Below are 24,465 nucleotides of genomic sequence, written 5' to 3' on the forward strand. Positions count from 1 at the left end.
TAGTTAAAAAAATTATTAGTCACTGAAAAATCATTTGTTATATTGCATGATATTCTAACCCGTTTTAAAATTATTTAACGGTTTAAAATTCACCGTTTCTTTATAGCACGTTATAGCATAACTCTTCACGAAGAGAATGAGCCCCCAAAAAACCCTCTACGATGCCTCTTCGATGGGGAAATTAGATGTTAATGAGAGACCTTTTATAATAACAAATACGTTTATTCAGTAACTACAAGAGATGGAACAAAAAAATTTATAACGAATTTAAAGGGCATACAAGCCTTCATTTTAAGCTGCACTAGGATTTATTTTAACAAATAACTTATTAGTTATTTAACATTGAAAAAACAGGCAAATTTGATGGTTTTGATTTTTTTACAACAAAACTAATTGACGTATTTGAACGTAATTAGTCTTTTTTTTTGTAGGTATTCGCAGTACCTATAACTGTATATTTTTTTATTTTTTCCCAGCTATAATGGTTTCAGAAATATAAGCTAAAAACTGGTTTTTGCAACTTTCTTTAATTTTTTTAACAAACTTCCCGACCTACAAACTGACCGCAAACATTTTTCACATTATCCTGACGCCCGGCCAAAAATTAATCCGTCGTAAAAAGTTTTCTTACAATTTTTTCCCGAAAAAAAATTAATTTGACTGGACTATTGAGTTTTAAATTCATATCCTGCATAATTGATTTAATTTCAAAGTGTACATTTAATATATTTGGCAAGAAAATGTTTATTATTAATTTCTTTTTTATAGAAAGGTCGGTACTTCAAGCACTTGATTTAGATGCATTCAACTTTGCATCCGAAAACAAAATAAAGGAAAATCCTAAAGCAGATAAACAAATTTTAATAGGAAGAATAATGGATAAAGTTATATGTGGTGCGCCAGATGATAATAATTTGCGTTTACCACAGCAAAAATCTAAGCAGCATAATTGTTTGTTTTGGAACAAATTATTATGTAAGATTAGTCGTCATTTAGAAAATTGTCACTCGAATGAAGAAAAAGTAAAAGAGTTCTTAAAATTACCCAAAGGTTCCAAACAATGGCAATTCTTGATAGCAGAAATTCGTAAAGAAGGAGACTATCAGCACAATACGAATGATGTAATAAATAGCGGCGTATTAGTAGTTCGGCGAATGCCAAATAAAAATACAAATAAATCTCCTGGCGATTATATAGCCTGTGCTAACTGTAAAGCCCATTACATGAAATCAAATATTCGGCATCATTTTGCTATATGTACGAATCATGGTTTAAAAGGTATGCGAACCACAAAAACTCTTTGCCGAATGGCTAATGGAAAAGTACATAAAGCTGCAAACATGATTGTTAGAAAGAATATCTTTCCGTACATACAAGATGGCCCTGTCAAAGAAGTAATTAAATACGATGAATTACTATTACTTTATGCCAATAACCAAAGCGAAAAATATTCGCATAAAAAGTATTCAATGATCCGATCGAAGTTAAGACTTCTCGGGCGATTTCTAATTATAGCTAAAGAAATGTGTAGCGACATTGAAGATTTTGCATCACTGTACAGGCCTGGATATTTTAGGCATTGCTTAAAATCTGCTGGTATTGTTGCAGGATACGACGAAAATAGTGGTAATTTTGTATCTCCTACAAATATACTGACAATAGGAACTGCATTAAAGCAGATAGGAAAGTTTCTAGAAACACTCTATATTGAAAGGAGGACAAAGAAAAGCAAAAGCTGACGAAGGACTTCATAAAATGTGAAATACAAGGATTCCAAAGCATTAATCGTGAAGCAACCGAAGCACAAGTTAAAAAGAATCGCCGAAAAACAGTAAATTTACCTTCCAGCGATGATATTACAAAATTAAATAAGTTTTTGGTCGATAACCGTATTGCCATGTATGAAAAACTACACAAACAATTTTCGTATACTGCTTGGATAACATTAAGCGAACTATGTTTAATATATAGAATTACTATTATTCAACCGTCGAAGACAGGGCGAAATATCTAAAGCAACTTTAAATGATTTTGCAACTTGTCAAGGAACTAAGGATGATTCAAATGGAGAGCTTTATAATTCTTTATCTGACAAGTGCAAAAAAGCCAGTGACGTTTATGAAAGGTTTCAAATACGTGGCAAATTAGGACGCACTGTTTCAGTGATAGTTCACTTAGATATTAAATAATGTTTAAATCTAATTATAAAATACCGATCCGAAAGTGGCGTCTCACCAAAAAATGATTATTTATTTGCTTTACCGTCTTTAGACGAAAATATGCATAAAAGAAGATTAGTAGCTTGTGAAGTTTTACGAAAATTTGCTACGCAGTGTGGAGCTAGGTCGCCCAATAGTCTTCGTGGTACCTCACTTCGAAAGCAGATAGCTACAATGGGTGCTGCTATGGGATTATGTGATCAGGAAGTTGCTGATTTGTCTAATTATTTAGGACATGCCATTAATATTCATAAGGAATATTATAGAAGGCCATTAATATCTAGAGAAATATGCCAGATGTCAAAAATACTACAATCAGCCACTCCAGAAGCAAACAAGGCTTCTACGAAAAATAATGACAATTCTAATAATGAAAATCTGACAAACAATTAAGAGGACGTGGATAACACAGCGGCAATTTTATCTTCGACAAATGTGTTAGAAACATCAAATGGTGCATGAACATTTTAAGCATAAAAAAATATACGAAGCTACCCTAATTTAGAAATTTAGGCCAATATTTTAGATAACAGTTATAGGGTTTCAAATATAATTAATAATAATAAAAATATAGAATTAGTATTACAATATTTATTTCCGGAGGTTATGCTGAATTTTGTAAATTATAATTTAAATCTTCTCTATTAAATATGGTTCTAGTTTATCCGAAGATTGTTTAACAATTTCTCTTTTCTATTATTTGTTATTTTATCCTGTTTCTTACAAGACACCTCAATTTGAAAATATAGGTATGTGAGTAATTACTATGCGCTAGTACTATCGGTTACAATATTACTTTCGCCACATTCAATTTAAAACGGAATATGTCATAAAGGTCTAGATAAAATAAAAAATAAACGAGAATTTCTTAATATAAGCTACATGAATATGCAATAGAAATATTTTGATTATTCCAATGAAACGTCACGGAAAATGACCATTTTTAAACCTCTAATAAATTAGTCTATGTTAATTAAATATTTTTATTATGTATCTTCTTTAAAGCAACAAAACTTGTGCCGAATATATTTTCTTATATCTTTTATGATTTTCAAGATATTTGCCTTTAATTTTTAAATTGGGACAAGTTTCATTACGTTTCTCTCTTTATTCTACTCTAATGCAGTGGAAGTCTTCTCAATAAATAAAATATCTTTAGTTTTTAATATGTTTACTGCAAGTGAAATAATAGTAAGAAGAAAGGAATCAAGAAAGCGTACGCGCGCAAGAACAAAGCCCAAAAACATGGAAAACACTAATAATCGCAAACAAGCAATTGAATGTGAGTAATGCAATTATTTTTCTAATTGATATTAATAAATGGGCTTATCTATTAAGTCGGATTAAATAATAAAACTATATATCAAATTTAGATAAATAATACGTTAAATTTTTGTTTATCTTATATTGATAATCATCTCTTGCCTTTCATTTAAAATTGTATGTGCTCTAAATCTTCATTTGTTTAACGTCATTTCTTATATAATATTTTAAATGTAATTAAGTTTAATAAGTATTTAATATTGTTGTCTTAAGATTAGCTTTCCTGATTTTCAGCTGAAAATGATTCGAGTTTTAATTCATTCCTTGACGAAGATGATAATCCAATAGGACATAAAACTAAGAAGAAAAAGTGTAAGTTTATTGAATTTAAATAATGTTTATTTCGCTGTTTTAAATTAAAAAGTCATTCATAACATTAAAAGAATTAGTATTTTATTTTTATGGATACAACATTATAGAAATGAAATATTCTTTTGCAACATGACATTTCTTTGTTTTCAGTTATTGCACGCATACAATGGTCAGAAGATGAAAAACAATTGGTTCAAATATCTTTTTGTAAGCATATAAAAGAAGCATCATTGCCTTCAATCCACGAGTGTCAGATATTATTACAAAAAAATGGATCTATTTTTAATAAACATAGAACAGCGAAGCAAATTAAAACATGCATTAATAATTTAGAAAAAAAAACTCACGTGAAAGGTAAACTATAATTTAATAGAAACTGCCCTTCTACACTGAAATGAATCAATGAAATTCGGATTTACAGTAAAATCAAAAGGAAAAATATGTCCAAATCTTCCTTAACGTACTGTCGTTACTAAGTTTGTAACTTAGTTTTATTTTATAAATTGTTTATAAGCTAATCATTATTCTATTATACTATATATTATGTGATAATACGATCGATAAGAAAAATCGATTTTAACAATTTAGTTTTTATTCTTTTAAATCGATGTCTTCGCTTCAGTTAAGAGTTGTTTTGATATAAATATGCATCATATTCTTTTTCTGATTAAAAAAAACACTAAGTACAAATTATCATAGATATATATAGAAATATAACATCTATGCTTATTAAACTGTTAATTGTTTGAATAAATATTCAATGCAAGAAAATAAATATCTCAATTTCTTTAATTTATTAGGTTTAAAAATTTCGTACATAGATTTTCACAGAACATTTTATGAAAAAAGTTGTCTACCATTATCAATTAGATTGATAGCAAAAGATGAATGATTGATCTACATTATCAATTATTTAACGTTTCCAGTTTATTATAACAGAATATACGGGTGTAACAAAACGACCGCCTTTTCTCGTAACTGGAGGTTCCTGGTGACAACTCGAGTACTTGTGTAAAATTTCGTTCGAATCGGTCAAAGGGGTTTAAAAGTTATTTTCATTTAAAAATGACCCTTTTTCGGTCCTTTTCGAACGATTTTAACTACACAATGGAAAGTGGGTAAAGTGAAAAAACAATTGATGAATACCCTGCTAGAATGTAAAAATTATCGATCGCGCGCACGATAATACATTTGCTATTTATTTCTATAATCTGACTATTAGATTTTAGAAATAAATAGCAAAATCCTTTTCAAAACAATTTCAATTCAATTCAGTACAAGTATCATTGACTGAATTGATGGAAAGAGCGAGAGAACGCAATGAAAAGGAAAATAGCAGAAGCTAAGATGTCGTGCGAGTGCACTAATAATTTAAGAAGGAATGCATGAGGTCATTCTCTTTCTACTAACGAGGCTAAAGAGAATGATTTAAAATCAATGCATTGATGATAAAGAAAATTATACTTACCCATTTCATGTTCTCCAAGTTCCTTTACATCGAAGTTTTTGAAAATGCTTCAGACTGGCTCCTCGATGATTTTCACAAAGCACTACCACTGATTTTGTCTTCGATCACTCGAGAATTTAAAGAAATAAGTATTAACCTATGTTTTCTCACAACACTGGTTAATTTGACACTTTTGAACTGTTTGAAGCAGGCTGAAGAGAGAGACACAGAAAGAAAGAATAATCAATGATTATTTTCGACCACTCTTTATCAGCCTTCTTCACTTTGCTAACTGCTCTTCTCTCTACCCCGCTACAACTATTTCATCGTAGAAGCGTGTGTGTGCGTACAAAGATAAATGTTTTAAATGATATTTTCCGTTTTATCGATTTTTTACTTGTAAAATTTTAAGCATTAAACATTTGAAAGCGCAGTCCACCGCTTACTTAGCAATGATTTAAAATTTTGCCGGAGTTCAACCAAACAGTCTGGTAGAGGGTGATTACATACATGAACTATATACGCTAATTTATTTGGATACTAAGTATTTTTTAATTATAATAGTACCAATTCTAGTATCATCGTTGCCTAGTTACTAAATAATGTCAGTCGCATTAAAGAGCTCGACGAGATTAGGCGATTTATAACATTATGAGTTACACACCCCGCGAAATGGCAGATATCGTGGAAATTTATTATTGTAGTGGAGCAGACAGAGCAGCAACAGTGAGAAATTATGCAGAACGCTACCCATAAAGACGGCATCCTGACAGCAAAGTAATCGCACGATTAATTCAGCGATTTAAAGACACGGGATCATGCCTCATCGCTAATGAAGGTGGAAGACCGAGGACAACACGCACTTCAAGAAGGGAAGAAGAAATATTAGAAATATTCGAAGAGCATCCTGAAAAATGTACGCGTAGCGTAGCAAGACAGCTTGGTATAGATCACATGTCTGTACACCGAGTGTTGAAGGAAGACTCGCAACATCCGTACAAGATCTGCCGCATACAAGAGTTGCGGCCTACGGATTATGCAAAACGAGTTACGTTTTGCCAGTGGTTACTCGAAAGGGAGAGTCAAGATCCAGGATTCAGCAGAAGAATTCTATTCTCAGATGAGAGCAAATTTGACCATGAAGGAGTCTTCAATACCAGGAACAATCATTGTTGGAGCAGAGTGAATCCCTATGCAACACAACCTAGGGCATTCCAGAGAAAATGGAGCATAAATTTATGGGGAGGAATTATAGGGAACTATGTGGTAAGATGATAAATTTCACGGATATTATTTTCTTTTAAAAAAAGTTGCTAGTAATGTATCTATATTTACAGATAGGTCCTGTTTTAATTCCTGATCAGTTGACTGGGGAAATTTATGATAATTTCCTCAGGAATGAGCTACCAGAGATTTTAGAAGAGGTGCCATTGGAAATTAGAAGAGGCATGTGGTTTCAGAAAGATGGAACTGGACCACATTATCACAGAGTCGTGAGAGCAACCCTTCACGACATCTTTCCACGCAGATGGATTGGACGACGAGGACCTGTGGAGTGGCCCCCAAGATCACCGGATCTAAATCCGCTTGATTTCTTCTTGTGGGGCTACTTGAAGAATTCCGTCTACACAGGCGGCATAGTTGATGACCAGGACGATTTGGCGGCACGCTTGGACATAGCCCTCGCGGAAATTTCCGAGGAAATGCTGGACTCCATGCAGTCCAACTTATTAAGAAGAGCGAGGCTATGTATTCAAGTAAATGGTCAAAATTTCGAGCATTTGCTGTAAGTGTTCGTTAAATTTATGCTATTTTAACATTTGTATTCATTTACTTTCATAAATAACTAGAAAACTTTTTACAGCTGACATTTACTTAAAGACATGGCCCGCTTTTTTTGATAAGTTGGCCATGGAATCCACCGCTTCTTCGGAATTACCAAGCAGGGCTACATTCAAGCGGATCGCCAATCATCAAAGTCATCAACAACGTCGTCGTAGAGGGAATTCTTCAAATAGCCTCACAAGAAGAAATCAAGCAGATCAAGATCTGGTGATTGTGGGGGCCACTCCATAAGTCCAGTCACCCAATCCATCTGTGTGGAAGGTCGTGAAGGGTTGCTCTCATGACTCTGATAATGTGGTCCAGTTCCATCTTTCTGAAACCACGTGCCTCTTCTGATGTCCAATGGCACCTCTCTAAAATCTCTGGGAACTCATTCCTGAGGAAATTATGATAAATTTCTCCAGCCAACCGATCGGATTATTAAAGTCCTCTCCACAAATTTAAGCTGAACCGTTTCTGGAATGCCCTAGGTTGTATTGCGTAGGGATTCAATCGGTTCGAGCAAAGATTGTTCCTGGTTGACTCCGTCATGGTCGAATTGCTCTCATTTGAGAGAAGAATTATTATGTCAGAATGCTGACTCTTGACTTTTCCTTCGAGTAGCCACTGACATATCCGTACGCGCCGCAACTCTTAAACGCGGCAGATCTTGTACGGATGTTGCGAATCTTTCAACAGCACTCGGTGTACATACATGTGATCTACATCGGGCTTTCTTTTTTCAGGATACTCTTCAATTACTAATATTTCTTCTTCAATTCTTTATGTGTTTTCATGTTCTCGGTCTTCCATCTTTATTAGATATCAGACACGATCCCGTTGTCTGAAATTGCTGAATTAAACGTGCGATTATTTTGTCGTTAAACGTCGTAGCTTTGCGTAGCGTTTTGTATAATTTCTCACACCCGCTGCTTAATTTGTCCCACTATAATAATAAACTGCCACGATATCTGCCAAACATGTATTTTATTTTATGAATGTTTTTTAACTTATTGCATTTTATAAATCGTTCTATTTTTTAAATAAACATTTAAATTTTATGGTAAAATCTTGTTTTTCATTTCGGAAAAAGCCGAAAGTAAAACAAAAATTTTCCAAGTTGAAAATCGTTTCAAGGAGAAGTATTGCTTTAACATTTATCTTTGTACGCACACACACGCTTTTACGATGAAATAGTTGTAGCAAGGTAGAGAGAAGAGCAGTTAGCAAAGTGAAGAAGGCTGATAAAGAGTGGTCGAAAATAATTATACATTATTCTTTCTCTCGGTGTCTCTCTCTTCAGCCTACTTCAAACAGTTCAAAAGTGTCAAATTAACCAGTGTTGTGAGAAAACATAATGTAATACTTATTTCTTTAAATTCTCAAGTGATTGAAAACAAAATCAGTGGTAGTGCTTTGCGATAATCATCGAGGAGCCAGTCTGAAGCATTTTCAAAATCTTCGATGTAAAGGAACTTGGAGAACATGAAATGGGTAAGTTTAATTTTCTTTATCATCAATGCATTGATTTTAAATCATTCTCTTTAGCCTCGTTAGTAGAAAGAGAATGACCTCATGCATTCCTTGTTAAATTATTAGTGCACTCGCACGACATCTTAGCTTCTGCTATTTTCCTTTTCATTGCGTTCTCTCGCTCTTTCCATCAATTCAGTCAATGATACTTGTACTGAATTGAATTGAAATTGTATTGAAAAGGATTTTGCTATTTATTTCTAAAATCTATTAGTCAGATTATAGAAATAAATAGCAAATGTATTATCGTGCGCGCGATCGATAATTTTTACATTCTAGCAGGGTATTCATCAATTGTTTTTTCACTTTCTCCACTTTTCATTGTGTAGCTAAAATCGTTCGAAAAGGACCGAAAAAGGGTCATTTTTAAATGAAAATAACTTTTAAACCCCTTTGACCGATTCGAACGAAATTTTACACAAGTACTCGAGTTGTCACCACGAACCTCCAGTTACGAGAAAAGGCGGTCGTTTCGTTACACCCTGTATCTGTAAAAGATTAGGTGGAATGATAATTAGAATATTAATAAACTTTTACGTCACTACAACAAACTTTCTATTTAACGATGTACTTTTAAATACCTTACAACGATTCAGTACCCTATACATTTTTCGTCCCATTGAAAGCTTTTTACCTGAAAACGTGCACTTACAAATACTCACAAGTAACTTAACTTCTCATCTGCGGTATTTTTTTATAAAAAAAGAGTTAGGTCGTTGTTGAAAACCGCTAATATTTTGGAGATTAATAATTAGATACGTGAATTCACGTTATGAGGAAGAGTTGTATTAAATAACCTTCGTATCATTTTGAAAATTGACTGCAAATCCCAAACATTCCGTTTTCAACATGGAAGGAAATCCTTTCTTAGATTCTGCATTTCCAGAAATTATCGACATTCTTTCAATAGATTTTTGATAGCCTATATAAAAAAAGCCATAAATCTTTAGAATACAGATGTTAAAACCATATTTCCTTCTATGTCGAAAGAAGATTGATCGAAATCTGTATGCTATTTATAAAATGCTATTAAGAAAGTAAAAAATAATTTTCTGGGTGCAGCTGAAAGATAAAAACTTATAAAGCATTTCTTAAAAGAAGTCTACAGTATATTACGAATAGCATAATCCTCTAATCAATATTAAGATCATTCTGAAGACAAGTTACAACATCGTTTAATTAAAACATTTAGGTAATAGCAGAGTTTGAAATTATATGTAAATCTAGGTTTAACGAAAGCAGTGAAAGCAACAAATACAAATAAACATGAATAATAATGCTATTTAATAAGTGTAAATGTTTGAATCGAATTGTAATTATAACTACAGTATTTTCGAATGCTGCTGCTAAGGGAACCGAACATCGAACAGGGATTTGCGAGGACTCATTTCGCTTACTTGTCTTAGTGTACTCTAATCGATTTTTAAATCAAATAGGTAAACTATACTTTTTAGTTGAGGATGAAAATATATGATAAGGCGAGTCCAACGAAATATGTATTTTCTTAATCAAACTTCTAGTAGACAAAAATTCATTGATTAAGCTACAAACTGTTTGACTAAAGATTGCTTCATAAATTCGTATCTCGCGAACCGAACATCGTGCAGGGCTTTGCGAGGACTCATCTTTCTTGTTTCGGTGTTTTTTATCCAATTATGCAATAATATAGGTGGACTATGTTTTTTGCTAAAGGATAAAAATATAGCCCAAGATAAGTTTTTACTAAATGACAGTTATGGGTACGTCCTCGTATCTATTCATATTTATGTATAGTATATAGTATATACGTGTATATATTTATATTTTCGTATATAATCATATATAATATATACTATACATAAGTATAGGCAGATATAGGGACGTACCTATAACTACCGTTTAGTAAAAACTTAAATTTGTGGGGACCGTCCTCATATATATCTTCAGACTTATTGAAGTTATGGGGACCACCTTTACTTGTACCAGATGTACCGCTAAATACCATTTTACACCAAATTTGGTCCCCATATCTACCCGATTAGACATATATATATATATATATATGGATTCAGTTGTGTAAACTCTTTAGTAAACAGACTGGTAGCCGACAATTTTTATTTACCAGTAACTATCTTATCAATTGGTTCTCTCCTTTACATTTTAATTTTTAAGTTGTTTATATTGTACAAGTTAAAATATATACGATTGAATCAGAAAAGTAGCAAAACTTCGTTCATCCTCTCTCCGAATCACCTCTTCGACACTAGAAAGTTGGATGCACCAATTTCGAAATTTGTGTTGTAACGTTGCGGGAACGCAACGTTACAATAGCTGCCATCTAGCGCTTTACTAATCTCAAGCGCTAGATAGGCGGGTCGTGGGCGAACTAAGAAGTTATCAACTGATGAGTTATTGATCGAGGATCGATAACTTGTCGGCTTCCTAGTGTCGCGCGATGGGTATAGCATGGCAGCGGCGGAACAGGCGCGCAGGGCCTTACCTGCTCCCGCGAACTGCCCCGACACACGTAGTTAGGAGGTCTTAGGTGACACAAATAGTGCCAAATTGTGCCCCGCCGCTGATATCCAGCGACAGAGCAGCAGCCGCCGCAAATAAAAAATATACGGAGTGTAACCGTGAGGTGCGACGACTGCCACCCTGCCACAACCAATATCGGACAGCGGAGCTTTCCAACCCTAAGAGCCAGCACTGGGTATCCGGAGAGAGAGAGGAGAGAGCAATAGAGAGGAACAGAGAGAGAGAGAGAGAGAGAGATAGGAAGAAAGCCAGTCCTATCAGCTGTAGTAAGGGTGAATATTCGTTTCGTGGAAAAGTCCTGTGACGTCCCGGGGTGTGCTAGGGCTTTAGGGCTCATAGCACCGATCGGTCTTATAGGGGACAGCTAGCCCTGCTCACCTGTCACGGGTAAGCGGGCAACCTAGCGGAGTGGTCGTTCCGTCGGACCTAAAACGAGAATCATAGTGTAGAGGCGCGAATAAAATAAGTGTTCGCGATTACATAATTTCGTTGGGAGTTTGACAGTTGCCGTGATCGTTCCCTTGAGTCGGTTCAAGGTCGCGGACTTAATTCAATTTCGGTGAGGACTCGCGACCTTAGATACCGAGCCAAATCAATCCGGGTCGTTGTTGTGTTAGAGTTCGCGAGAAGTTAGTGAGTGCGAATAACCGTCGCGGAACGCGCACTCGCGGAAATAGGGACTCGTCCGCGTAGTAGTTAGCCCAAGAATCCACCGGTGGCGCGCGGAGTACCGCGCGATTCGGTGGGGACCGTCGCGATCGCCGACTTGTGGCTCGAACGCGAAGCTAGCTACTGTGTCATCGGGGCTTCAGCCGCGTCCGCTCAACTTAGGCCGCGCCCATATTTAGGACTTCTCGTTAGCATAACTACATCTAGTGAAAAAAACCTTGTATTATATTGAGTACGGGCCTTATAATAAAAAGAGTTTAATCGGAATTGATTAATTACAATTATTAGCACTCCATCCCCTAAATTCGCGGACGAGGGTTAGAACCCCCTATGTATAAATAAATTTCGGGTATAATTAATATTACATCGAAGGCGCTTGGGTCTTATAGGAAGTCGCCTATTGGGACGCGAACGCGATCGGTGAGGGATCACTCCTCCCTCCCTTTCTACACTATCCCCTAGGATAGAAAGTAGCATCACAGTGTATAAAATTAATAAATGTAGAGAGAAAAAAAATGAAATTGAACAGTCTGTGTGTGTGCTCGATTATGGAAAATGTATGAGCTTACATTATAAAAGTAGAGCAATATTATTTCTTTTTTCTCCTTAAATTTTCTTAAGGTGCGGGTAGATTCTCAGTTTTTCTTTTAGACTCAAGTTTAGTAACGATGCTATCGCCCTTTTTCCTCCTTTCCTGCCTCTCTCTCTCTCTCTCTCTCCTCCTCCTCCTCCTCCAATTTTTTATTCTCTCGCTCTATAAGAGGGATAAGGGTATTGCATATACGCTGGAGCTCGAAGGCTGTTCTAGACTTAACGAAACAATCGAATCGGAATTGGGGAGCGGACCTCACGGTTGCTCTATGCTCTTCGCAAATGTTCTCTTTGTCGAAGCCCAATTTCTGAAGCATGAATATGAGGAATGTGTCTTCTTCTTCGGTGTAGTTTTTGCCCTTGTTAGTACCATAGACTATCCTGAGCTAATGGAAAGGAGCCCTGTATCTAGCTATTGGTGTCAAGGGCTTTCTTTATGTCGGTTGGTCGCTAAATTTTGGATTCGCCGTGTTCTATCTGAGCTATTACCCTATCGATGTACTGAAGCTCGTGAGTGTTTCCAGACCACTGGTTTCCTTTTACATCTAAAATAAGTATATAAGTATTTAAGAAGATTGAGATTTTTCAAAAAAGAATGACTCATAATAACTAGAAATATATTATTTCCTGAATGGTAGCCATATCACCTACGTGGATAATCTCTTCTACCAATTCATAATAATCTACTCGTACCAGCTTGTATATAATTGAACCAGAATCTTTTCTGCTGTGATAACTAAAATTAAAAATGAAATATTACTATAAAGATAGATTCTAAGAAATAATTGTATTAATATAATGATAAAAATAATTAACTAACTGGGTCTAGAAGCTGCATAAACATATACAAACATTTGTCTTTCTCCCCATTTTCAATTTTTGCCAGAGCACTGCTCGTCTTTGCGAAATATTAACTGAAACAAACATAAGTTATATAAGCGTAATTCTTTTTGAAAATATCCTTAAAGAATTTTGGAATAAACATACATTCTATTTGGTTCTTGTAATGCATAGCTTTAAAAATAGTTTAAATCAAGTTTACTCACAAGTACTCATAACAGCTTGCCATAATGCATCATTTACATTGAGTAAACGCAAACGCAACAATAGCAAAGCTCCATCGTTGAACCAATATTTAAGTAATATTGTGTCTTCTTGGACCTTTTAATCCCAAGTCCTCCATTAAGACCTTCATAAATGAAGAAATTTACTCCCTTTTTATATATTAAGATTCTGGAAGCAATCTGTAACGTATAAAACACAAAAAATCAATCTCTTTTAAAATAAATTAATTATATAATTTCATATGACGTACGAAATACTCATCTGATACTTATTCATCGTGACTTTCGTATGATTATATTTCACACTAGTAATAGCAAGTGTACCTCTATGTAAGCAATTGGAGCTTTTATACTATTCTTCCACAACTGATTATTTTTGCATTTTATTAATAGCATAACCTTCTTCTGTCAAAATATTTTCTATACACCATTTAATCTAATTTCCATCCGAGCACCAAAAATACCGATGTTACCGACATACCGTTCCGACCATTCCTACGATTCAATTTATCCGACCTGAAGTTAGTGTTTTTCTGCAAAAATATCCTTCTGTCATCTGCGGATCCATCTCACACCTATATGCTGACCAGGCATAGCAGTGTCTGTACCATTTTCCTTCAAATTCTCAATAGTGCTACTGACTAACGGCTAACTTCATTTTCATTGCTGAGGGCTCGATTCTGGCATCACTGTATATAGTATGTAATCTTTGCAAATATCCTGTTAATTTCAAACCCATTAAATTTTTTTGTGGTACCAGATAACCAGCTATTTCTACAGGCTAAATTTGTTAATCTTAAATGTTTTACTGGCAATACTATTTAATTTCTTTAAATTATGCGATTGCTAACACTGTTATCTGTATTAATCCTTAGCTGTCACACCTCCAAAATAACATAAATGCCACATTAGGACATTTCTCACCTCATCGTGTAAACATTATATTGCTAAGCTGTTATTGACTTTATTAAATTGAGGGACTGGAAAGCATAACGCGACTGGCGCGCGCTCGAGGTAGCCGAGCCTAGTACGCAAGAAAGGGAATAATGTATACTCACTGCAACGAATGTAATATTTCCAGTAAATTTCCAATATTTTCAAATCGCAATTTCTCAGTTTATAATAGTTGGATTGGCTTCTTTTTCATAGCAAAATATACGTGAATTTTCAGCGCTTCTGATTATTCCAGACGCATAATCAATTTGTCATAATATTTATTGATAAACATTGAATAAATTTATCAAGATTGTTATTTAATTAATTGCATTTGCTACTTATTAGATATATTATGTTTAACGATTTATAGGATAAAATTGATGCAATGGAGAATGCATTGTAAAAACATGAAATTTATAATTTGGTTTTTAAGCTCTAAGATGGGTAAAATTTATTCATTGTTTATCAATAAATGTTGTGACAAATTATTGATGCGTACGGAATAGTCAGAAGCGCTGAAAATTTACGAATATTTTGCCATGAAAAAGAAGTCAATCCGACAATTATTAACTGAGAAATTGCGATTTCAAAATATTGGAAATTTACTGGAAATATTACATTCATTGCGGTGAGTAGATGTTATCACGCACACACATCCCTTGTGTACTAGGCTGAGCTACCTCGATCGTGTAACTCGCGTTATGCTTTCCAGGCCCTCAATTAATGAAAAACATAATTATTGTTTAAATCATTGACGAGAACGTGAACCAGACAGACATTCCATCGTTTCTAAATAATGTTATTTAAACGAAAATTATAATATTTTTCTAAACTTATATGTTAACTTCTTAACATTTTTTTTATACGTTTGTTATATTATTTAGTATATATTGCATACCGAGTCTCCTAATACATATCCAAAGAAAGTTTTTAAGCGAGTGCCCACTTAAATAAATCCTTTTTATAAATAGATATTTTGATAGTATTTTAATTTTTGATATATCCAACAAGTCGCAGAAAATGTTGACTATTTAGAATAAACATCCTAATGATATACATTGATTTTTACAGGAGGTGGATTGCTCTGCTTATTTCTACCAAACACCACGCGGGAGCCTCTTTCCTGATACTCGCTGAATTTGTTCATTTCAGTTAAGGATTCGTTAGCTGTACAGTGAAATAAATATATCTACCCATACTTTAATAATGTAGTTTTATAATTATATTGACATTTATGAAAGCAGATCGAACATAATGCTTGTTAGGTTTTGGCAAAAACACGAGAAACCGCATTTACTCACGTAAGAAAATGTTCGGATAATTGCGAAAACAACGGGCTTTGTATTAATGTGAAAGTAAGTATTCTTTTTATAATTTTACACGTCGGTTATGAGTTTTGTAATAAAAATTCAAGCTGGTTTACTTTTCATGGTGAATCTATATATAATCTAATAGATTCGGTATCCATACAGTCACACGCTCCGTTTTACTGGGAGATATTGCAAGCTATTATGGTAGTGCTAGATTCTATGTACACACACACACACACACACACACATATATTACGGGATTCCTATTATTATACCTATTTCCTACGCTGATAAATGCAATCGAGTCAACGCAGATGTATTGAATTCTTAAAATCTAACATCACTGTTTGCGAACCGCCTGTACGGAATACTTGGATTTCAAGGTATTTATTTTTGTCCTTTCTTTATATTTAATAAACCGTAACTTCTGGTGTTACTTATACCTCAAACAGTATCGTTACCAAAGTATTTCTTTGCTCGTTGTTTCCATTTATATTTTGGATTTCATATAAGGTAAGAAAAATGTTAGAGCTTAATCTTGACGGGTGTCAACAATTGACGCAAATCTCCAATCATATTACAAGCTGCTTCCTTCTATAGTATAGTCTGAGGGAAGGTCTAGACGTATCGAAGCGCCGTGCAGGGCCACTCACAACCACATAATGCGTGTGTGTTGAGACCATTCTCTAAGCAGCTCACAGGTGACGCAACATATGTTTATATCCCGAGGTCCAAATAATGAGATTGCAGGGACGGCGTCAATTAATTAAAATTAGCTGTATCTCAAAAACAGTAAGTGTGAGCAATTGATTAGGTGAACTTCCTACAAAGTAGAAATGGGGAAGGAAAGCTTCAGTGAATAAAAAGACTTCTTCGTTTTAAGCGGTAATAAAATGGTTTATTGAATCACGCATGGATGAGCGGCTTCACGACACAAAGTGTAGAATGTCGAATAGTCGACGAACCGTATCACGTTGCAGACAACCATCCGGTTTTCGCTTTTCTTTGCGCAAAGTCAGAAGCTTCTCTTTTAGAGGGTCTTTCGTACATTAATTACGTTAATAAGCTGGTTAACTATGCGTAAAAATTAAGTTTAACAAAAATTATGTACAAAATAATAAGTTGCCCGTAGGCTGAAGCACAGAATATTCTCCATGGAGCCTAAAATAAATGTAACTTGCTCAAAAGAGCCGAATGCAAAAGAATTGCACGAGAAAGCTTAATAATAACTAATACAGTGTGAGAAAATCCACCCACAGCGATGTACCGAACTACTTATGTAAAATCCCAACCTTGTCTACAACCCAGGACCCAGGATAGGATGCTTCGTACCTGAGACACCCAGGCAACGTAGCGTGAGAGTGAAGGATAGCGTTCTCCTAAAGACCATGAAAACTTCAAAAAGAAAAGGGTTTGCGATCTATGAGGCCTAGTAAAGTCGCAGAAAGGTATAGGGAATAGGGATTGCTAAGCTTTAATGTCAACAAAGTTTGACGAAGTCTAGAGTCTGGACCATCTATAACGAGCCGCAATTAATACAGTACAAGTGGGCATCTATATACATATTGGGATTGGGTTAAAATCATAGGAGCGAGAAAGCGCTCTACGACATTGGCCACCTATTGACGTCAGATAAATGTAGAAGAGAGGGAGACGGAAAGTGCGCTGAAGCGAGACAGCCTGAGAATCCCCGACTGCTCACGCCGGCACACGTCCGCTCTCCAACAGTAAGATATACGCAAAAAGGATTAAAATTTTGGGGTAGTGTAATGGGGGATTGTACTTTCTCAGCAAATCATATCCAATTTTTTTTAACAATTTTTTTAAAAATAAATGAAAAATTGAATGATATGGATCAGCTAAGCGAGTTCAATCCCCCTAGAGTAGAACTACAAAATTTATACTGTATTCGCGTTTGTCTCACAATTTTTAAGACTTTTATACAGGGTATCCCCGTAAAAAGATTCAGAAAACCTTTTACATTTTTCGAGTAATATAACAATGTGTTTCGTTCAATATACAGCGCAGATACTGTTTGTTACTAAAAAATTATTTGATTTCTTATGGTAATCCATAAGCAAATAGCCAAAGGTACCATTACTTTGAACTTTTGCTAAGCTCAAACGTATGAACGCAGCTAAAAAGAATAAATGTAAACTCGTATTTCTTTTTATACCTCATGATTTACAGCTGTTACCATAGTTTCTTCTACGTTATGGGAAAACAAAGAAGCCATAAAATCCCATTGTCATTTTTATGATTTTTTTTTTTTTTTTTTTTTTTATTGAGAAGGGGAAATAACTTATACAACTTTCACTGGCTTGCGCCAGAAGGTATGTGGGACTACTAATCGTTTACCCACTGAAAATCCTCGTGAAGTGGTTTACAAATATATACCATTAGTCGGAAACTTTGAAAATTTTCAAAATCTCCAACTTTTTTTTATAAGCACTGTACTATCACGTATAATTGGCCATATAGTCAAATTTGTTAAAAAATACATACCACCAGCTTTTCCTCGTTTAAAATTGGGCTTTTAAAACGAATTTATATGTAAAAAAGATAGAATCCTTTATTTCTTTAGAAAAGGCAGCAATTCTTTCTTTTCAATTATTTTTATAAAATATTTCCTCATTTCGGAAACATTTACTGAGTATATTTGTACATTTGGGTGTTCACTCAATGCTATAGCAGTTGCGAAAGCTGCAGGATACATACCGCAACTAGATGCATCCAGTTGAACTTGGATCCTTGGGCAATGAATGTTTCATTCTTTTATCGAAAGGTATCTTAGATATATATATATATATATATATATTGTAATGCGCGATTTTCTGTGGAGAGGGTTTTCTTTGAATTGTAATGTGGCAGATCCATACGGGACCTGTCATGTTAAGATTTCTGAATTTGCACGCCTAGCGCGCGATTGGTCTATCCGCGAGAGCTTTCGTGCCGACCGCAGCGCCGTCGCGAGCACGCGGCGAGGCACGCACTGCCTAGTTAGCTGCGTAACAGAAGGAACGTGCTCCGTGAGAAGGAATAAAAAGGGAGAAAATCTGTCTAGATACTCACGGGAGGAAGTACATAATACGTACTGAGGAGCGCCATAAGGATACGAAGGAAAGCGGAACCCTTAAGAAAAGGCAAAAGGAAGGTGCCTACAGCGACACTAACACGAAACAGCTAGTAGGTTATAAGGTAGGCAACCTGATTAATAACGCGATGCAGTCTCCGGCCAGGTGTGTGTCACTGCCTCGAGGAGACACGTAGTCTTTAAGAAGTGCGGTCGCGATATAGAAAATCGGCTAGCATAGGATTCGGCATTCGGGCAACACTAAGAGAAAAGCTTAGAATCACAGGAAAGCCGGGAAAACGGCAAAAAGTGCTCCGCGGTTAGAAGGCCATTCGGTTGATCCACGGTGGGCCTAGCGCCCTGAATTGTAGAAAGAAAGTAGAATAAAACCGAATGCGCCGAGAGCATTAGTAGCAGCGCCGTAAATAAAAAGAAATTTTTGTGATTTGCGCGACAGGATGGCCTAAATGTTTATTTCCCGCATAAGCTATCGGGAGAAGCCCTGGCGTCGAAGCCAGTTGTAAATAGTTGAATATAGAGGCAAATTTTATCAAGAATATTTCAGTGCTTGTTTATTTAAGAACACCTCTCCCCGAAAAATCGCGCGTTACAGAATAAATAAGCACATTAAATTTTCTACTAAAGATATCGAACAACTATATTAGCTCTTCGGTGCTTATTATATAGGTCTTTCAATAATGAACTATTTACACTGGCTTCTGTCGCCAGGGCCTCTCCCGACAGTCTGTGTAGGAAATAACATTAGGCCATCTCGTCGCGATAATTACAAATATTCTTTATACGGCGCTGCTAGCCAGCCCACACGGACTAATCACTTTGAAAAAACGTTATAATAACGTAACAAACGTTGATTTTAGGTTATGGTTAAAAAATCAACGTTATTTAAAATTGACTCCAAACGTTTTAGAATAACGTTACATTTACGTAGTCTTTTTTTTTTTTGAAAGTAACGTATTCCCTTAAAATAACGTTATAAAACCGTTATATATTAACGTTAAAGAAAGATAAAAAAAACAGTATTAAAACTTTAAAAAGATCTTAATTCAATAAACATATAAAATTTTGGTTAGGTACAACGTTTAATTAACGTAATAAAATAACGTGTGATAAGGGGATCCCTGACACTTCTATTTAACTGAATTCTGTACAATCTAACGTTGCTTTTTCGTTATATAATACGTTTTGGTTATAAACAAATTTAACTCTAAAGCATCGTGAAATATACTTTACTAATCAACTTTAAAAAATAAACAGGCAGATATAGTTATTATTACTTTATGAATAAACTAATTTACTTTACGCTAATGTAAGTTACTTATTTGTAACGTTAAATTAACGTAATAAAATAACATTAAAAATAACTAACTTACATTAGCGTTAAGTAAATTAATTTATGAATAAATTAATAATAACTATATTTTCCATTTTACTGTTTAACGTTGATTTGTAAAGTATTTTTCATGCTGCTTTAGAGTTCAATTTCTTTATAACCAAAACGTATTATATCAACGAAAAAGCAACGTTAAATTGTACAGAATTCAGTTAAATAGAAGTTTCACGAATCCCCTTATCACACGTTATTTTAGTACGTTAATTAAACGTTGTACCTAACCAAAATATAATATGTTTATTAAATTAAAATTTTTTTATAGCTTCAATAACGTGTCTTTTTTGTCTTTCTTTAACGTTAATATATAACAGGTTTATAACGTTATTTTAAGGAAATACGTAACCCTTATGAAAAAGAAACTACGCAAATGTAACGTTTTTCTAAAACTTTTGGGGTTAAACATTAAATAACTTTGAAATTTTCAACTATAACCTACGATCAATGTTTGTTATGTTATTATGACGTTTTTTGAAATTGATCGGTCCGCGTTTATAATGCATCTTCCCTTTTATATAACTATTACAATCCTCAAATACTCTATTTCATAGAATCTACTTTGAGTGAAAACATCGAATATTGATTTCAATCCAAAAATTGTACAAAAGAATGAGTATTAAAGTTCATAAAAATTGGAAGATAATTTATAGTTTAGAATAAATTTAAAATGTTTCTATGAGGGAGTAATTTAAGATTTGTTGAAATAAAAAGAATAATTAGAGTTTATTAATATCTTTAAAATAAAATAAAAAATTAAATTTCCACTTCAGCACTAATTTCTTTTTTGCATCCTAGCTTTACTGAATTTTAACCAGTCTTTTATGGTTGTAGCTGTAATGTAGTCGCTTCTTTCTGTAGAAGGAAAGTACATATGGGCAGCCTCTGAAAATAAATATATATGTTTAATTACTCTTTAAAGGTTTTAACATTTCTCTCTATTCGTTTAATTATATTTACTTTGTATTGATTGTAACGTTTCGTTCCCGCAGCGTTACAATAGCTGCCATCTAGCGCTTTGCTAATCTCAAGCACTAGATAGGCGGGTCGTGTGCGAACTAGGAAGTTATCAACCGATGAGTTATTGATGGAGGATCGATAACTTGTCGGCTTCCTAGTTTCGCGCGATGGGTGTAGCGGGGCAGCGGCGGGACAGGCGCAGGACCTTACCTGCTCCCGCGGACTGCCCCGACACACGTAATTTAGATGTCAAAGGTGACACTTAGTGCCTGGACTCTTTCCCCGCCGCCAATATAACCTCGCGACCGAAGCCACAGCCGCTACATAGAAAACCAGTGAGTGATAGTGCAGTGACTGCAGCCCGGCCGCGAAACCATACCGGACAGCGGAGTGTAGTGGCCCTAAGGGCAAGAATTAAGGGCGAGAAAAGGGGAGAGAGAGAGGGAGAGAGAGACGAAGAGACCAAGGCGAGAGAGAAAGAGAGAGAGCAGAGAGAAAGAAGAGAGCCAGCCCTTGACAGCTGAAGTAAGAGTGATTTTTCGTTCGTATTAAAGCCCTGTGATGTCCCGGGGTGTGCTAGGGCTCTAGGGCTCGTAGCACCGATCGGTTTTATAGGGAACCGCTGGCCCTGCTCACCTGTCACGGGTAAGCGGGCAACCTAGCGGAGTGGTCATTCCGTCGGACCGCTAACGAAAGCATATTGTGTAGAAGCGCGAAGTAACCGAGTGTTCGCGATTACATATATTCTATTGTGAGTTTGACCGTTGAGAGGATCGTTCCCTTGAGTTGGTTCAAGGCCGCGGACTTAGTATAATCATCGTGAGGACTCGCGACCGTAGACTCCCCAACGTAAACAATCCGGGTCGTTGTTGTGCTTGAATACGCGGGAACGGAGTAAGTGCGAATAACCGTCCAGTGACGCGCACGCGCGGGGATAGGGACTTATCCGCGTAGCGCCGCGTGGTAGTGAGCTGAGGGATCCGCTGGAGGCACGCGAGTACCGCGCGACTCGGCGGGGACGCCGGGGACCGCCGCGAGCACCGACTAGTGGCTCGAGCGCGAGGTCAGCTACGACGTCATCGGGGCTTCAGCCGCGTTCGCACAACTTAGGCCGCGTCCACATTTAGGACCTCGCGTAAAGTACTTGTATCGTGAGCTGGGTATTGTATTGAGTACAGTATTTATAATAAAGAGAGTTTAATCGGAATTGATTAATTACAATTATTAGCACCCTATCCCCTAAATTCGCGGACAAGGGTTAGAACCCCCTATGAATAAATAAATATTCGGGTATTATTAAAATTACATCGAAGGCGCCCGGGTCTTGTAGGAAGTCGCCTATTGGGACGCGAACGCGATCGGTGAGGGATCACTCCTCCCTCCCCTTCTATACTATCCCTCGGGATAGACAGTAGCGTCACAGTATACATTTGATTCTATACAGGCTGCAAAACATACAATAGAAAATATTTTAACCATAATTTCTTCAGACCACATTGAGCAGGCAAGTCAATTAAATTTTTTTTTGTCGTTTTTAATTTAATATTTTGTTTTTTAGTTTAACGTAAAACACTACTTCAGTGGCAATAGCATAAAAGAGAGAAATTGCTTAAACTTCTCACTTTCTTACTCTTTGTCATTCTTATATTACTAAATCGATGCTATAGGCTAACAAAAAAATAAAATAATTATATAAAAAACACACAGCACAACACCTAACAAAATTCACTCAACTTTCTTACTAAGAGTAGTCTTATGAAGCTATGATCAAATTATTTGCTATGATCAGTATTGCACAATGTGCAATCTCTAATACAGGTATACAATACAATTTTAATTATTCGAACTAATTGAGAGCAAGAGTAGATTGGATAAATAATTTGTTTGAATAACCGATCTTTTAGAAACAATAAAGGAAATATAGTTTTGCGAAATTGCACAGATATTTATACAACATTTGACAGAAATTATGTTAATTATATGTTTTGGACATTATACATCAAACTATTTTTTATATAAAGCTTCCGAGAAATAGTCTATTTTTAACTCAAATTCATATAAAAACTATGTAAACAATCAGGATATTAGATTTAATTTTGTGCTGATTTCACAAAAACTAACACAAAATAAAGCGTTATTTTTAATTAAAGAAAATTCAAACACTCTGTTTTCCAATTTTAAATAAAAATTAGTTTATTTGTTGACTATTTATCAAAAGTGCTGTATAAAACTAGGTTTAAGACCTGATTACATGTCTATTAAGTAAAAATGAACGAAAATCATTTTTAGTTTTCCATTGTGGTATGTAAATTAAATAAAATGTATAATATAAAAATTTACCATAGATTGCTTTTGTGACATTGCAAATTTCGAAACTGTGCTTTTGTTGACGTCCTTTCCAATTAAATTTAGAAGCTATCTCATCGGTTATTAAAAACTTTAATATTCTTCGAACTAATCCTTGAACCCTTGATCCACCTATTCCTGCTAACCGGCGAACCTGTATATATGAATTTATTATATTAACACAAATAGTATATATTATCAACCTATATAGGGTATAAAATGAATAATATGTATTCTAAATTTTATTGTTATACGTATCATGAGCTGTCTGACTGACCATATAATTATAAAAGTCGGACTGAGGAACCATCTTCTCATCAAAATTTTTAAATGTGATATAATCTTTCAATGGAAATGACGGGATTTCCTGGGGCTCTGGTAATTGTATGGCATTATTATTTGCTCGAGACATTTGGAGGAGCTCGTCTACTCTAGCCAATGTCTGTTTACTAATTTCTGCTATATTAATTAACTGTTTCAAAATATCTCTTGGAAGCTCTGAAATTTATTTTATTTTAAGTAACGTGATATACTTAACTAACGTACATTAAAACTAAAGACAAATGTATGACAAATTATTTTATTATATACAAACCTTCAGTCCCTGATTGCGTTGCACTCATACCGGAGTCTCCGATTGAAGTGCATGGTTTTGATGGCTTTTGTGTTTCTGTTATAAAAACATTCATAAATACTATTTTGCGTTTTAATCTCCATCATGCACATATTTGTCTGAACAGTAATTTGTTGAAAAACAACAATTATTCATTCCAAATGATTTTACCCTTACCTATTTCCACAATTTTCCGTTTTTTTATAACGGGATCAGTATCGTCATCAGAAGACGACAAAGACACAGTATCGCTTGAAGTAGGCAAATCTGCAGATTTTTTTGCGAAGCTTTCTCCTTGTGAAAGCTCATTAACAGTGTTTTTT

The 24,465-nt window shown here is 35.0% G+C and overlaps 2 protein-coding genes across 2 annotated transcripts in view; both read left to right on the forward strand.

Moving 5' to 3' along the window:
- The window catches only part of LOC136784022 (synaptic vesicle glycoprotein 2B-like), a 162,711-nt gene extending 147,069 nt beyond the window's left edge, over positions 1 to 15,642 (forward strand). The window contains exon 12 of the mRNA XM_066744475.1: positions 15,507 to 15,642. Coding sequence (XP_066600572.1) covers positions 15,507 to 15,562 — 56 coding nt within the window. The 3' untranslated portion in view covers positions 15,563 to 15,642. The remainder of the gene's footprint in view (positions 1 to 15,506) is intronic.
- LOC136784077 (uncharacterized) lies at positions 3,400 to 4,414 on the forward strand. The gene is made up of 4 exons (XM_066744570.1): positions 3,400 to 3,501; positions 3,777 to 3,854; positions 4,005 to 4,208; positions 4,276 to 4,414. The coding sequence occupies exons 1-4, from the start codon at positions 3,465 to 3,467 to the stop codon at positions 4,311 to 4,313; spliced, it is 357 nt and encodes a 118-aa protein (XP_066600667.1). The 5' UTR covers positions 3,400 to 3,464; the 3' UTR covers positions 4,314 to 4,414.
- Positions 15,643 to 24,465: the final 8,823 nt, after the last annotated feature.

This window comes from Prorops nasuta, unplaced genomic scaffold, assembly GCF_024137725.1.
Source record: "Prorops nasuta isolate Cenicafe-Biocafe unplaced genomic scaffold, Cenicafe_Pnas_1.2 PNAS00045, whole genome shotgun sequence".
Classification (NCBI taxonomy): domain Eukaryota; kingdom Metazoa; phylum Arthropoda; class Insecta; order Hymenoptera; family Bethylidae; genus Prorops; species Prorops nasuta.

Excerpts from the sequence above, each read along its gene's own strand:
- LOC136784077 (XM_066744570.1), top strand. The coding sequence starts at position 3,465 with ATGGAAAACACTAATAATCGCAAACAAGCAATTGAAT. Across the intron at positions 3,855-4,004 it reads TAAAACTAAGAAGAAAAAGT|TTATTGCACGCATACAATGG; the intron begins GTAAGTTTATTG and ends CTTTGTTTTCAG. Across the intron at positions 4,209-4,275 it reads AAAAAAAACTCACGTGAAAG|TAAAATCAAAAGGAAAAATA; the intron begins GTAAACTATAAT and ends TCGGATTTACAG.